This window comes from Cibotium barometz, chromosome 50 (assembly GCF_041138505.1).
Source record: "Cibotium barometz isolate CiBa-2024 chromosome 50, ASM4113850v1, whole genome shotgun sequence".
Taxonomy (NCBI): domain Eukaryota; kingdom Viridiplantae; phylum Streptophyta; class Polypodiopsida; order Cyatheales; family Cibotiaceae; genus Cibotium; species Cibotium barometz.
In genome coordinates, this window is record NC_141095.1 from 10,613,694 (window position 1) to 10,629,516 (window position 15,823).

The window sequence follows — 15,823 nt, forward strand, 5'->3', positions numbered from 1 at the left end:
TTTTTAATACCTTTTGAACGCACGTGATACATAGGCTTTCTTAGTAGTGCATCCTCGAGGATGCACATGACATTGGTACGAGTCACTCCTTGTAAATCGAGTCACTCTTGTAAATGTTCTAGAAAGATTTTTCTTGTAACCATAAACGTTCCCCTTCTTCCCCTTGAGATCTAAATTCCTTTTTTAAGTTGAAAGGATTCAGCCACCTCAAGCACCACTTTCTTAACACTGTTCCTTGGGTGTGTTATGTATGCAAGCCCTTAGTTGAAGTAACTCTATATGCCCTTTACACACCTTGCTCTGAGGCCGGGTGGGAATTTATTGTCTTCAAGCTCTTTCACGAAATACCAACGATGCTCTTCGAGCACCCTGCTATAAGGCAGGTTTCATCATCACTGCTGATTTGTTCTTTAGCTTTTATCTATTCGTGAAAAAACCGATATTTGGGGTAAATTTCATCATTACTGGTTCTTGACAGAACACTCTTGGTTGTGCAGCCTTTGTGTTATACTATCACATGGAGGCTCCCGTCCAATCAAAAGACGAGGCTGAGCTGGAGATAGCAAGCCATAGCACAAGCACATTGGCGGTTGACAAAGTGGGTTTGCAGATACTTCCTATCTCTACCAAGGTTAAGATTCCGGAAGGTTACAGCCTCACAACTGTTGCCCAGGCGGAGAGACACATCCGTACAAGCGGCTCGTTGCCTTCATGGAAGGACGTGACTGCACCCCTGAGGCTGAAGAATGGATTTGTATACGACAACAAGAACGTGAAGAGAGAATATTGCACCCAGCTGTTCTTTAAGGGGGGGCTGAAATACAAGCTGGTTAGCCCAAAAGCAGGTGCGTGCACATTATTATCTATCTTCAACTCATTTTTCCATAATTGGAGCATATAACTTGAAGCACATTTTCTCTCATCGCGACGGTAGGCTGCACCTCCTGCATTTTGCCAGGTGATTTCAATGTATACCACGATCAGCAAGCAGGTCCACTCTACAATTTTAGTGTATGGACAAACAACAAATGAAGAAGTCTCCGCATGCATTTTGAGTCTTTAAATTTCAGAAGGATTAAGCGATGACGAGAAATGTATGCATGTCGCAGATAATTCATCAGTTGAAGAAGGAGAAGCTTATTTCTGATTCATGTAGCTAATTGAGGATTCCTTTGTGTGTGTGTGTGTGTGTGTGGATGAAGTACAGCCGAGCCTGATGATGAGGAGTTGACAGAGGAGGACCGTCTGATAGCGCTGGCATATGCTGCTGAGCATGATGACGTGGATGATGAGGTGGATGGACTCGTAAATCATCTTTCCACGAGGATGCCGTTTTTCTCCCTTGGCACCGTACTTCACGTGTGCGCATGCTTTGGGAGTAACAAGCTGCTTGCCAAGGTGCTGACCAGCTACGCTGGAGAGGTAGACGTGGGCATCGTTGATATAGATGGAGATACTCCACTTCACGCCCTGCGTGGTTCCTATGAGGAGTCCAAAACAGCTGCATGCCACCTGCTGCGGATTGCAAAGCATGGCGCATACAACTTGCTCTTTGTGCGCAGCATGGATCAAAATACAGCATTGGGTCAAGCGTTATGGCGTGAGGATGAGGATGTGTGCAAAGCTCTTCTGGACGCCAGCAAAGAAATTCTTCTGGACGCCAGCAAAGAAACTTCAGGGCAAAAAGTAGATGCTCCAAACTGGTTAGCAACCAAGACCGGGAGGAACGAAACTACAGTACTGCATCTTGCTGTTGAGAGACAGTCTGTTGAAATTGTAGACAAAATTCTGACTTATCCTGGAGCTAAGGAGGTGAACCTTATCAGCCCTAAGGATAAGGATGGCCAAACCCCTCTTCATCTAGCAGTTAAGAAGGCCCGCAACACGGACATTTTATCTAAGCTTTTGCAATACAGTGCCTCAGTTGAGTTCAAGGATGGCGAAACAGACAAAAATGTTACTGTTGGGGCCAATGTCCCAAATGAGGCTCAGGAAACAGCACTTCATCTTGCTTCTAGGGAGGGACATGCAGAAGCTTGTGCAATGCTTTTGAAATACGGTGCCTCCATTGGGTTGAGTGATAGAGTTGGTAGGTTTGTGCTCACAGATGCATACATTGGTGGTCATTTTAAAATTGTACGTACATTGTTAGATGCTTGCATTGCAGAATTAAAGCAAGATAAATCTGATAAAAAAACCGGCCCCAGTAGTGGCTCGACACCCACCTTGATCAATAAAAAGTTTGAATTCGGCCTCACACCCTTGCATGTAGCAGCAGCCATCTCTTCGGATCGTCACATTACAGCTCTACTCAAAGCTGGGGCTCTTCTTAACGTTAGGAGTGGCGATGGCAAAACGCCATTACACTTAGCGGCAGAGGCGCAGGAGGGCAAGGCAGATGATGACGATAAGGATGAGGCTAGCCCTTTCTCTGTCTGCTTTAACCTTTTAGTAGAGAGTAGAAGTCTTAGGCAATTCTCCGTTAATCATGACAGGATAAACTGGGTCAATACGAGAGACTTTTTGGGGCAGACATCTCTGCACATTTTGATTAGGAGTTCATCTAAGAAAAGAAGAGACTATGAGCCGGAAAGTGTAGTGAGAAGGCTGTGCTGGGAAGAAGGTGCTCTAGTGGATCTGAAGGACAGTAATGGTGAGACTCCACTGCATGTGGCGTCAAGGCTAGGCCATGAGGAGATTGTGTCCATTTTGCTTTCAGACAAGTGTCGGTACTCCCCAGGCATGGATCGGGAGAAATGGATTGCAATGAGCGACTTCTCAGGAGAAACCGCACTGCATGAGGCATCACGAGAAGGCCACAAAGAGATAGTAACAATGCTCCTCAGAGAAACCAAACACCCTGGTGAACTGCTTCGGGTGAGGGACATTGAGAACAGGACGGCCTTGCATTACGGGGTAAAAAATGATGAGAACATTGAGAACAGGACGGCCTTGCATAACGGGGTAAAAAATGATAAGACAATGGTCTCTGCGATGTTGGAATATATTGCAGAGAAGGACATAACAACACTGCGCTTCTTGTTGTGGAATCTTCTTGAGACAGGTACTCCTGAAACTTTACTTGATATTCATCTGAACAAGCTTGCAGAGAAGGAAGCCGAGCTTGGGGTGCAACCTAGCCTGCTAAAGGGTGCCCATATCGAGGGGGACCTCGATATGGCCAGGGAGCTTATAAACAAAGGAGTCGATGTTACAACTCTAGATGACGGTAAAAAAACCTTTTTACATTGTGTAATGTCCTTTCGATATTGGGTCTCAGGATCTACGTTACGCTACTATGGCTCATTGTGGACTCTGGACCTTGTATATCTTGCCAGAATCTCGGCTTTGGTTGTCTAAGAACTTATGCAGAATTGCTTCCGACCAACCTGCGCTAGAGGACAGCTTGGGTATGTATTCAGTAACACAGACAACCTGCAGACTATGTGCAATGTGCTTCTAACGTTCTCATTTTCGTGAAAAGTAGGATTTTTTCAGAACCTAAAAGCTGAAGAATTTGATGAATGTTAGTTGTTTTAGCGTCTAAATCTGCATATTTTTAAAAGAGCAACTTTTAAATTCCACGAATTTCATGCTGCGGAATCCATTAGTCCATGAACACTGTAAACCGAATTCAATGGATCAGCTGCAAGATTTCTTTTTCAAAGAAACAGGCTGATTGTATTAGGAAATTAGGAGAAGTTACATTAAATAGAGAGCATCCACTAGCGAGGTGTCCTTAGAGAGAGTGATCTCTCTTATCCTCATAAGTTCCTGACTCTCCGAGTCTATTCTGTCATCTTGCCTGTGCTTGACTTTCTTGAGCTTCTTGACAATTTTGGCTTCCAGGTCCTTCATCCTCCTTTGTATGTACCTTTTACCTGCACGAATAAGATGCACTTTCAGCCAACACAGTCCACATATCCATAGAGCAACCAATGTTTTCACCTAGCATCAGGTTTTTCCAACCAAGTGACTGTCCATTCCAGGCATAAATGCAGGCAGTCAGAGAATCAAAGCATTTTTTAGCTCGAGGGCAATGGAGGAAGATATGCAAGTCATCCTGAAATTGCTGGCATCTGTGACATTTCCCATTTCCAATGTTCAGCCTGGCTGCCTTCTGCTGTGTCCAGATGGCTGCATTAGGAGCCAAGCAAGGCAAGCCTTCTTGGGTTCTATGTATTTGGACCAGAGCTTTTCAAAGAGTGTGTACTAATGAGCTCTATCCCATAGCACCCCCCATCTCTCATTGAGTTTACAGTGTATAGGGGGGGCTGTGTTCTTTATAGGAAAGGGTAAAAGCAGAGGCTACGAGGGCCATTGAAGGGCTTTTGGGTGAGGCATATCTCTGACTGACAGAAGCCAATGATCACTGGGGCACTAGAGGCTGATCCTCTCTCCTATTACTGCAAGCTCTGCCTTTGAGGCATTGAAAACCCTTATTAATTCAGCCGTGGACAGCCATGAGTTGCATGCAGCATCCCACAGGTCCCACCAACTGCAGATTCCTCTCTTATGCATCCTCAGTGCCATTTCAGCCTTGGAGGAAGCCACTCGAGGAAAAGGGAGCATGGGCCAACAAGTAGAATCCCTGCCATGAAGGTCCCATGTGTAACTGGGTTTGATTGAAAGGGTTAGGTCCCCCTTCAGGGCATTCCAGGCTGACCATAGAGATTTAACTAGTGGGCTGCCAACATGTTTAATTTGATGCTTGCTCACCATGATAGTGAGTGGGAACAGGTGTTTCCATTTAGGGTGAATTGGTTGGTGTTTCTATTGATTAGATAGGCCCAGGTTTCTGTAGGATGGAGGAAGCTTCTCAGAATCCATTTGCCAGCTTGTCTAGCAGCAAGATTTAGTACATCTGTGATGCCCATCCCCCCTTTCCATGTACCATTGCAACACCAAGCCCATTTGACTTTAGGTACTTTATTTAGCCCAGGGTCTCCCCCCCCACAGAAAGTTCCTACAAAGTCTAATGAATTCTTTAAGGTCTTCCTCTGGAGGTCTCCAGCAGCTTAGAAAATAGATTACAAAGGGGATTATAAAGTGATTCACAACCATTTTCCTACCAGTAAGGTTGAGTTGCCTCTTTTTCCATCTGCTTAGTTTGCTTTCTATTTTGGTTAGGACCCAATGCCATCTCTGAGTCAAAGTGACCTTAAAGCCCATGGGAATGCCAAGCAGCCTGAAGATCACCCCTTCTTCCAAAGTGTTGCAGCCAGCCTGAATAAGCCATTCAACGGGCTTGTCAATTAATGACCTGATTCCTATTTTCTGATGATTACAATACTAGAAACATGTGAGGCTTTGGTTAGTGTTGGACACCATGGCATTGGTGTCATCTGCAAACATCTGGGTACAAAGCTGATTGCCATTGGGCAAAGTTATACCCTGCATTTCAGCTTTGGCCATCTTGTCCTTAATAAGCCAGTTCAAACCATCTGCAGCTATGGCATACAGTAGCAGGGCCAGGGGGCAGCCTTGTCTAATGGATTTGACAAGGGGGAAGGAATCAGAGAGTACTCCATTGACATTGACCTTGGCTGATGCATTCCCAAAACGAGTCCCAACCATCTGGATAAACTGCTTGCCTGCACTCATATGTTTGAGAGAAGGCAGTACATAGTGCCAGCTTAGCCTATCATAGGCCTTGTCAAAATCAATTTTAAAAAAGACATAGTCCTGCTCAGTTTCCTCAGCATATTCCATACCTTCCCATAGAGTGATGATAGCATCTAGGATGAACCTACCTTTAATGAAGCCTTTTTGTTCCTGGCTGATCTAGTCTTTAAGTTGATTGGAGAGTCTCAATGCCAAGGCTTTGGTATAAATTTTGTAAGCACAATTAAGCATAGTGATTGGTCTCCAATTGCCAATGTTGTCCTTCTCCTCCTTTTGTGAATGATTTTAATCCAACCTTCATTAATCGTAAGGGGGAGAGCCCCATAGGAGACATATCCTCTTGCCATACTGCAAGTAGGGGACCTATCAAGACCTCCTTGAAGGTTTGGTAGAATTCTGAAGGTAGGCCATCCACCCCTGGACTTTTCTTGCCCTTTAGCCGGTCTATTGCCCTACCTATTTCTTCTTTTGAGAGGTTAGCATCCAAAGTTTTGGAGGTGCCATCACGGATGGAGGGCTTCCTGGCCTCTCCTACGAGTGCTATACATCTGGCTTGATCCTTGGTCATCTCTCCACCTTTACTGAAAATGTTGTTCAAGTGTTGGAAGATTAGCCTTCTATTGCCTTCTTTTGAGCTGCAGTTAAGGCCATTGGAGTCCTTAAGAAAGGGAATCTTGTCTTTGCAGTGTCTAATCTTTAGCATTCTGAACATTTCAGGGGTAGGCAGGTCACTTTTCCCTGCCCACCAATCTCTGAAAAACAGATTGGCTTGCTGAATGGAAATCCCTTCCTCCCTTCTTATTTCAATTCTGGTTCTACAGATTTCATCCTGTAGCCAGATCCTTCTGGTTGCACTGGGATTCCAACTCCTTCAGTCTCATGTACAATATATCTTTTCTTTGTTTCCTCATGTTGGTTACTTCCTTCCTGATGCATATTATTAAGGATTGGGAGCATTTGATGGTCAGGCTCCAAGCTCTAGCTGGAGTTAGTTCTCTCCCAAATAAGTTCTTCCTAGATTTTTTTAATTTCCTCCTGCACTATTGGAAGCTTGAAAAGGTTAGGATCTATGTGGAACCATTGGTTGGACACCTTTTTGTCTTTGTTGTCCAGCCACAAGGTAATGTGGTAATGGTTTGAAAGGCAGGTTGAAAGGTCAGATAGACATTCACATCTCACAAAGGTGTTGCACATGCTTCTGTTAACATATCCTCTATCCAATCTGGCCTTCCTTGCAAGCTCCCCCAAGGCATAGTTCTACCAGGTGAAGTCTCCTATGTTTCCCAGATCACAAAGCTCAAAGTGTTCAACAGTGGCCTGCCAAGATTGCAACTCTGAGCCTTTTAATACATGCCCCAAGCCTCTATATCTGTCACCTCTAGACTCCACCATATTGAAATCCCCCATTAATATGGTGGGACCAGGGACCTGTCTGAGGGACCTCCAAGTTCTTGATCTATTTCCCTGTGGAACTGCATCATAAAGACCTATAAAGGAGTATGTGGTCATTTCAAAAGCCACCCATTGGTCATAGACATCCAGTTGGATATCTGTCAGATCTTCTTGAAGGTCTATGTGCATCCCAACTGCCACACCTACTGACCCTTGATTGTGAGCTGTGTATATCCACACATGATCTTTTGACATGGTCTGGAGTCTTTTTTCTAGTTCCAAGCCACCTACCTTCACTTCTGTCAGAGCTAGAAAATCAATTTTACCTTGTTTTTTAAACCATTGTTTAACCCTTTGGACTTTGGAGGGGTCTGTGAGACCCTTAACATTCAGAGAGGAACAATTCATTTAGGTTTCCTCTGGGAGTTCACCTTCTTAGTCCCTCCTTTAGTAGCTGATTGTGGAGTGGTGGACCCTAACAGGGAGTGACCCCTTTTGAGTTCTTTAATCACCTCCATGTCAAATTTTTTTTTTCCGAGAATTTCATTAGTTATAAAAAAACGCCCGTAGGGCTACAAAAGATCCTCTCCTGCTCACAAGAAAAAACAGAGCAGAGAAAACAGCAGGGCAGCCAGGGAGACTCTCCCTAGGTGCTGAAAAGTACAAGTATCAGTACAAAGAACTGAATGGCTATATCATACAATAGGAGGGGGGAAAAGCCAAACAGGTGGCCTGTAGTGCCAGCGGGGGGACCCCGCGTGCAGGGTATAGAAGGGGCCGCTGCGCCAGGTGGTGGTGTGAAAGGCCTGGAGCCGCAAGATCGCCTCATCCGAGTCGCCCCGAATGCGGTCGTACTGTCCCCGCAAGGTGTGGATCAACTCCTGCCAGATCCCCCGAACAGTCTCTGCTGGTGGCTCCAGTCTCCCCTCAAAGGCCCTGAAACACCGGGCCTTCCAGGTGAACCAGATGGTGATGCTGTTGAGGAGCTCCCATCGTAGATCCCTCTCCTGTGTCCAGCTGGCGGACGAGAAATCCGGTGAAGGAACAAGGCGAGGCTGGCCCCTAATGAATCTGATGGCGTGGCTGTCCTGCTCCGTCTCATAGCCCATAGCAGGCCCTGACGAAGTCGACCAAGCAGCGGCATCCCACGTATAGGTACTTTGGAGAGAGGGGGGCCAGAATACGCAGCATCCGCAGCCAAATCAGCTGCGCCTGAGGGCAGTCCCAAAGGCAATGTCTCTGTGTCTCCATAGGGTGGCCGCATCGGACGCAGGCTGCCGGAAGACCACTGTAGACAAGCCAGGTGCCAACTGCTGAGCCCCTGTGGGCGACCAGCCACTGGAAAGTCGAGATCCTGCGGGCCTGTCGACTAGCCCAGAGCCGGGCCCAAAAATCCTCCAGAAACTCCTGTGAGAGTCCCTGTAGCTGCCAGTGCCCCGCTGCAGCTGGAGAGACCATCCTCCTCGCCGTCAAAATATGCCGTCCCAACCGAATAGTATACTGAAAAAAGGTAATCTCTGTGGTCTCAAGGGATGCATAAGGATCGTGCCACTCGTACTCACCAGGGTCCCACTGTAGCCGAGCCAAGGGGCGCACTGCATATGCCCATATGCGCCAATCCGGGAGCACATCTGCAGGGTCTGGGTCAATATGCCACTTCCGAGAAGCGGCGGCCACTACCCGTATCCTCTGAAAGGTGCACTCTGCAACCAAAGGCGACTCCACCTTCACTCTCTGAAGTCTGCCCTCATCCTGAATCTCATAGTAGAGGCATCTGCCATCCTCAGTGCAAGCTCTGACAACAATCAGGATCTCCAACTGTGTAAAGGCTCCCATCCATTGTGGGGCCACTAGCTCGATAGGCGTGAACCACTCCTCTGTGAGTGCCTCCTGAATGTCATCCCTCATAATCAACCCCCCTCTGAAGTGACTCAGCCTCTCCACCTGGATCTCCTCTGGTAGACTGCAGAAGGCCTGCCAGTCTCCAAAGCTACGTGCTGGGCCTGCCGCCAAAGGTCCCTAGGCTAGACGCGACCGAGAACCCAGCATATGACCCTGCCCTGTGCGAACCGTTGGGCTCCAGATGAGCGGCTGTCTGGCCCGCTCCTCAACACAAGAAGGAGGTCGCTGAGAGAGCCCCGGTCTCAGTAGCTTCCAAGCTCTCAGGATGCTCAAAGCAAATCTGTCCTCCCATCCTCTACTGAGGCCTATCCTCCTCATCTCTATGAAGATCCATCGAATCCCTGGTGCCCAAGTGCCCCCTGCTGGGGGAGCCCGAGCCTGCAGCCGCTGCAAGAGAAGCTCTTTCCAAGGCTCAGCGCCTGGAAGCAGCCCCCGAACAATAAGCTTCCCCAATAAGGCTCTACTCTAATCGACTGGATCTATAATGCCCAAGCCTCCCTGAGCCAGTGGAAGTGTAATAACTGCCCATGCAACCTTTGCCCGAGCTGGCTGACCGTCCCGCCCCGCCCAGACCAAAGAAAGTTCCTGATCAGCCTCTGTACCTGGCTGATGCAAGAGCTCGAGAAGATCCAGCAAGACGTAATGTACCACATGGTCGCTAACAGCACCTGATTTGCCACCACCACCCTCTCGGCCAAGGATAGTCGAGTTGTACTCCAATACAAAAGCTTCTTCCGAATGCTCAGAAGAAGTGGGGCAATCTGCTGCTCAGGTGACAAATCTAGTCCAATCTGGCATCCCAAATACCGCACTCCTGTGCCAGGAGGAATCCATCTAAAGCCGGGGTCCGGGCTCCATGCCGGAGTGGGAGCGCTACTGATCCAAAAGGCCACTGTCTTGCGCCAATTGATCAAAGCTCCTGAAGCTGCACTAAAAACCTGGAGCGACTGCTCTGCCCGAAGAAGATTGGCCTCCTGGCCATGCAAAAATAAGCCCGTGTCGTCCGCAAACTCAACATCGAGCAGGTCCTCCTCCCCGAACTGGGAGCTGGAGTCCTCCCAAACCAACCTCCTCTGCCGTCAAATACATGCTCATAGCCTCCGCAAAGAAGAGAAAAAGAAAAGGGGCGAGGGGACACCCCTGACGGACTGATCTGGTCAGCTCAAAACTCGGCCCCCGTCCTCCTGCAATCAACACCTGGCTGCGAGCTGTGGAATACAGAGCCGCCACCCCTCTAATCCAACCTGGCTCAAAGCCCAGGCGAAGCAGTGCCCTCTAAGAAACCCCAATCGACTCTATCGTATGCCTTCTCAAAATCGAGAAGCATCACGACCAAGTCCTCACCAAGAAATCTAGCTCGGGCTGTCGCCTCCCAGAAGGTGAAAATGTTGTCAAGGATACTACGCTCCTTGATGAATCCTGTCTGGGTAGCATGAATCAACTCCCCAGGAAGGGCTGGATTCTCAAACTCAAGGCCTTTGCTAAGACCTTGTAGACAGTATTGAGGATCGTAATAGGTCTCCAATGCCGAATATCATCTGATACTCCCTCCCCCTTGGGGATGAGAAAGATCAAGCCCTCTGAAAAGCTCTGTGGCATCACCCCAGTGTCCAAAACATACTGAAAGCCCCTGCGGAGGCCTGGCCCCAGAAGGTCCCAATAGCGCATAAAAAAGGCAGGCGTCAGCCCGTCCTCCCCTGGGCAACTATGGCACGGCAGGACCCTCAAGGCCTCAGCAAGCTCAACCTCTGAAAGAGGCGCACCAAGGAATGTACGTATACGATCTGTGACCCTCCTCTGCACCTGGGCCCACACCATCTGTCTGCAAGCATCCCGAGCCTCAGTGGCTGGCTCCGCTGAAAGCAGGTCTCTATAGAACCCAGTGGCAATGGCTCTGATCTCCCCGGGCTCAGTAGCTACAGACCCGTCCGGCCTCCCAAGCTGACGGACTCGTGCTCGAGCATGGCGGGATCCAGTAATCTCAAAAAACTCCCCAGTCACTCTATCCCCAAGCTGCGTCCACTGAGAGGCCTGGCGACGATAGTAAAACTCATGTCTCTGCTCCTCTGCCTCTCTAACCTCTTGGCGTGCCTGGCTCAGCTGGGACGCCACCCACTCACATGCAGGCTGCTGCTCCTGAAGGTGCTGAAGCGAAGCAAGGCTGCGTCTCAGCCCCGCTGCTCCCGCTCGCGAATCTCTCCCAGCCGTGTCAAAGCTGCAGCGTGCAGAAAAGAGCTAAGCTCCATGAGTCCCTGGGCACACTGGCCTGCTGCATCCTGGTCAGAGCACTGACTATCATGCCAGATCCTCTCAATGTCCTCTGCGAGACTAGGATCTATAAGTACCCTCTCTGGGATCCTCAACTGCAAGCTGGGCTCCCGTGTCCTCTCCTCAAGCGTCAAAATAATTGGCGCATGATCTGAAAATGAGGTGCCAACGGCGATCCGACCGAGAGAAACTAAGACTGTCCTGAGAGCGGGAGAAGGCCCCATGCTGCCATGCATCAGTGATCCTCAGTGACATGCAAAATCGCTCCCAAGCTGCAAGCTCCGTGCCGTGCACTGTAACATGACTGCCTCCCACCCTATCAGCCGGGTCCTCAAGCATGTTGAAGTCACCCCCGACACACCAATGTGCGGCCTCTGGCAATGCATCCGTAACCTGGGTCCAGAACTCTGCTCTGGCACTAGCATGGTTGGGCGCATAGACGTTGAGCACGCCCACTAGCTCATCATGCATCCTCAGAATGACATATTGTGCTCTACCAGGCACAATGATCCCTCGATCCACAATGGCCTGCCGCCATACATCTGCAATGACCATGCATACTCCTCCCTGTCCACCCAAAGGACCAAACCCTGCAGACCAAAAGGTGTCCCATCTACCAGGCATCACCGAACCATATCTCCGGATCCTGCTCTCACCCAAGTGGTGCTCCTGCATCATCAAAATATCAATGCTGCCACCAACCAGGCATCTCTGAAGCTCCTGCCTCAAGCAACCACGAGAGCGTATATAATGTGCTCCGCCAAGGCCCTGTACATTCCATGAGATGATCCTCATGGATGACCTGCTGAGGTGGATGCTGTCTCAGCCATACGGCGGGCCTTCGCAAGCGGCTTGGATGGAGAATAGTCCCCATCCGAGCGGCTGCGAATCTGCCCACCCGGTGTACTGCAAGAATCACGGATTAGGCGCCAGTGGCTGTGTCCCATGGCGACTGCCTCCTGCTCAGACAGAGCAACCTCGTGTATACATACATATCCAGGGTCGCGTGCTAAGTCTGCCACTATGCGAACGACCAAATGCCGAATCCCTGAGGCATCCACACTCCCGGGATCCAAGAAAAAATGAGCCAACTCCCATAGTCGGCCTATCACATCTGTCACCTCCAGATCGCTCACATGATGAGAAAACTCAACTACCTGAGTCTTCAAAGTGCTAAGAGTGAGCTCTAGAGTCCACTCCCGGTCGCATGGGCCACATAGAGGGAACGAGAAGGCCACCGCTGAATCAAGTGCCTCCTCCCTGCGGGCCTGAGGAATCACTACATGAACTCTGATGGGTGCTGGATCATGGGGGCCCTCTGCTCCAAAAAGCCGTGTGAAGGCGTAATCAAAAGCCTCCGAGCGCTGTCTAGTGCCGAGGCGACTCAGCCGACTGCGGATAGATGATATCCGTGAAGCCCGAATCGGCATGGTAAGTCTCCTCTGTGGTGCTCGAGCGAGGTCGGTGCTCAGCGCCCTCTGGACTGCAGGTGAACGCCAGGGCCTCCCGGGGAGGTGAGGCGGGCGGGGGGGGAGGAGGTGAGGCGGGCGAGGGGGGTGGAGAGGAAGCCGCTGCCGAAACCGGAGCGGGGACGGGAGGAGGCGAAGGTGGAAGCGAGGCGGTGGGGGGGGGACGGGGGTGGGGGGGGTGAAGGAGGGGGTGCTGGCATCTCCTGGTCCTCAGTCGTCGCAGGGGTCTCCTCTTGGAGGGGAGCAAAGCTGTTCCTCACGGGAACCCAGTGATGCTGAGACTGCGGCTGCTGCTGTTGCGGTCTCTGGGCGTGCTGCTGTGGCTGTCTCCCTCGACGACGCCCCTGTCCAGGCTGCCACTCCGAGGTCTCTGTGGCGTGAGCAGGTGTCCCGGAGGCTGCCTGCCAAGCTGCATCTGTGGGCGGGCCATCAGGGGCCTGCTGCTGTGGTGAGGGTCGAGGTCTCCTGCGAGGGCAGGCCTTGGCCAGATGACCGACCTGCTTGCAAATGAAGCACTGGTTCGGGAGCCCCGAGAACTCCACTCTCTGATCAATCCATCCCCCCCCTATCCTAGGTAGCTGAATGACCTTAGGAAGGGAGGAGATGTCAGACACCAAAACTCTGACCGAAGGTAGCCCAGCTGCTCTGGCCACCACTGAAGCTGCTGTGGGGCCAGTCTCTAGTACCGAGCCCACCAATGCTCCTAGCCTAGAGAGGAGCGGAAGATACTCCCGGCGGAGTCCAGGGAAGCAAACTGTAACATGGAAAAGGCGCTCTCCCTGCTTGGCCGCCGCTGGGTCAAAGCCATGCTGCCAAGGTCTGAAGAAAGCCCGAGCACCCCTGATGTCAAGGGGACTCATGGCTAGGATCTTGGCCACGCTCTGGGCGGTCTCGAACTCGATCTGGTAATGTCCACGGCCCAGTAGCTGTACGTCCAGGATCTTGCCCACATCTGCAAGAAGGCGGGCCTGGAGAAGATCCCGGATCTCCCCTCTGCTGGGGCGAGTGCCGACTATACGGCAGATGGTGGAATGAGCTTGGAGGCGTTCCACCTCTGCGGTGAGGCTCGCTTCCTCTTCTGGCGAAAGAGAAGGCCTGATGGGGGGCGAGGGGGCTGCGGGGGAGTCCCTCTGAGGCGGGGCGGGAGGAGCCTCCATCAGAGTCTGAAGCTATGGCGAAGGCGAGGCGAAAGCGGAGATCCTGCAAGAACCAAGCTGCACACAGAGAGGCGGAAGACGAAGGCCGGAGAAAAAGGAAAAACCCCCTTGGGGGCGGAAATCAGCAATTTATACACTACGATGAAGTTGTGAAGCTTAACACATGAGCGTTTCCACCTCCATGTCATTTAGATTGTTCACTTCAATATCAGCCCAGTTCCTGAATTGGCCTGATGGGTTCCTCTAACTGGTTCTCCTCATCTAAGGGTTGAAAGGAGTTGTTCAGATCATGGTCCATTTGGTTAATTTCTGCATTGATCCTGTTCCTATTCAGGGGAGAGGGGTGTATGATATCTTGACCAACCTCTAGTTCCTCCGGGTCTGTTGGAGTATCCAGTAGGGCATAGGAGTTCGCATACGCTCTCTGTTACCCAGGTCGACCTGGCCTGAAGGTTTTCCTCCTGGGTGGGACCGAGAAACCATCATTCTTTTCTTTTGTCAAACCGAGAGTATTGTGAGGGGGGCCTTGGGGCAGTACTTGACCACTATTTTGAGGACTTTTGCTGGAATATGAGGGGACAGAAGGGGGGCTAGGAGGCCTAGAGTCAAAATGCTTGATGGGACAATTCCTGGTTACATGTCCCTGGGCTCCACAGTGGAAGCAGGCATTGGGGAGGTGTTTGAAAAGGACTTTCTGCTATAGTCTCCACAGTTTATTTCTATCTCCTCACTTAGGGGTTTGTCAAGATCCACTTTCACTAGGATTTGGGGATGGGGATGCTAGGTAGGATTGTAATCATTTTTTGGCCTTGATCGTAGGACTTTGCCTATGGGAGAAACTATCTTTTTCACCCAAGGGTAGAGATAGAAAGGGAGGTTGGGCAGCTCCACCCAAATAGGGTAGGCAAAAGGTTTAGGGCCATTGGGGTTGAAGTCCTTGGACCATCTGAAGAAGCAAAAGGGGAGGTTTCTATACATCCACTATCCTGACCCAAGCACTTTTAGGGCCATCTCCGAGTCCTTCAACCGAAATAGATAGTAGCCATTGGGGAGAGCCTGGATCACTTCCACTTTTATCCCTACACTATTCCAATTGTCTTTGGCCCAGTTCCGTACCGAAGGCCTAGGGCCGAACAGCAAGCCTACTAAACACCTGGCTGCATAATCCCTTTCCAACACCATAACCATGTCTGAAGGCAGACATACTTACGAAATCATGGAAACGGGATTACCTTTTTGAGAAGGGGATGCCTCATTCGCTGGCTCCTTGTCTCCACTCTCCTCTTTCTCCCCGAGTTGTTTCTACAGAAGTAGGTTCATCTCCTCTACCCGAGCTCAAGAGTCGTCCAACTGTTTCTTTGTTTCCAAGAAGTCCTCGACGATCTTGTTGTATTTGGTATTCGCCTCTCGGTTAGGATCCATAGCCGGGGGCCAAGAGGGGAGGTGAAGCTGCGAAGGAAGGAAATCACCCCAGAGGGATTGAGAACGCTAAGCAACCCCGGCGCTTGAGCTGGCGCTCTGCACCCTAAGCAAGGTAGGAGGCCCCCTCCACTCGGTGCCCATGCACCCAAGGGGGTGGGGGGGATCTCTCTAAGCAACTAGGCAGGGTATCGAACGAGAAGAGGGTGAGGGAAGCAGAGGGAGGGGCCGTCGCTTCAGGCGCTACCTGCCATCGCTCATGCAGGCAGCAGAGCACATGCTCACACATGGCATAGTTGAAGCTCCCGAAATATTGACGTTACACTCAGCTGCAAGATTTTTCTTTTTTTCAAATAAGGGGCAGAAGTTAGAGAAGACAATTACAACATATAGAGTGCTTTCATAAGCATCATATCCTTGGAGATGACAGTCTCTCTCTTCATCAACAGTTCCTGCATTGTCTGTATCAGCTGATTCACTTGCCTTCCATTAGCTTTCTTATGCAGACGAAGAAGTTCAGTGTCCAGATCTTTTAACCGCCTTTGTATGAATCTCTCACCTGCATGTATCATGTTCTCTTTCAGCCTTATG

General features: G+C 50.2%; 1 protein-coding gene across 1 annotated transcript in view; it reads left to right on the forward strand.

Moving 5' to 3' along the window:
* The first annotated feature begins 321 nt into the window (after positions 1-321).
* Positions 322-15,823, forward strand: part of LOC147609785 (uncharacterized) — an 83,410-nt gene continuing 67,908 nt past the window's right edge. The window contains exons 1-4 of the mRNA XM_086786890.1: positions 322-383; positions 498-845; positions 1,208-3,229; positions 3,339-3,410. Of these exons, the coding sequence (XP_086643016.1) occupies positions 518-845; positions 1,208-3,229; positions 3,339-3,410 (2,422 nt within the window). The 5' untranslated portion in view covers positions 322-383; positions 498-517. The remainder of the gene's footprint in view (positions 384-497; positions 846-1,207; positions 3,230-3,338; positions 3,411-15,823) is intronic.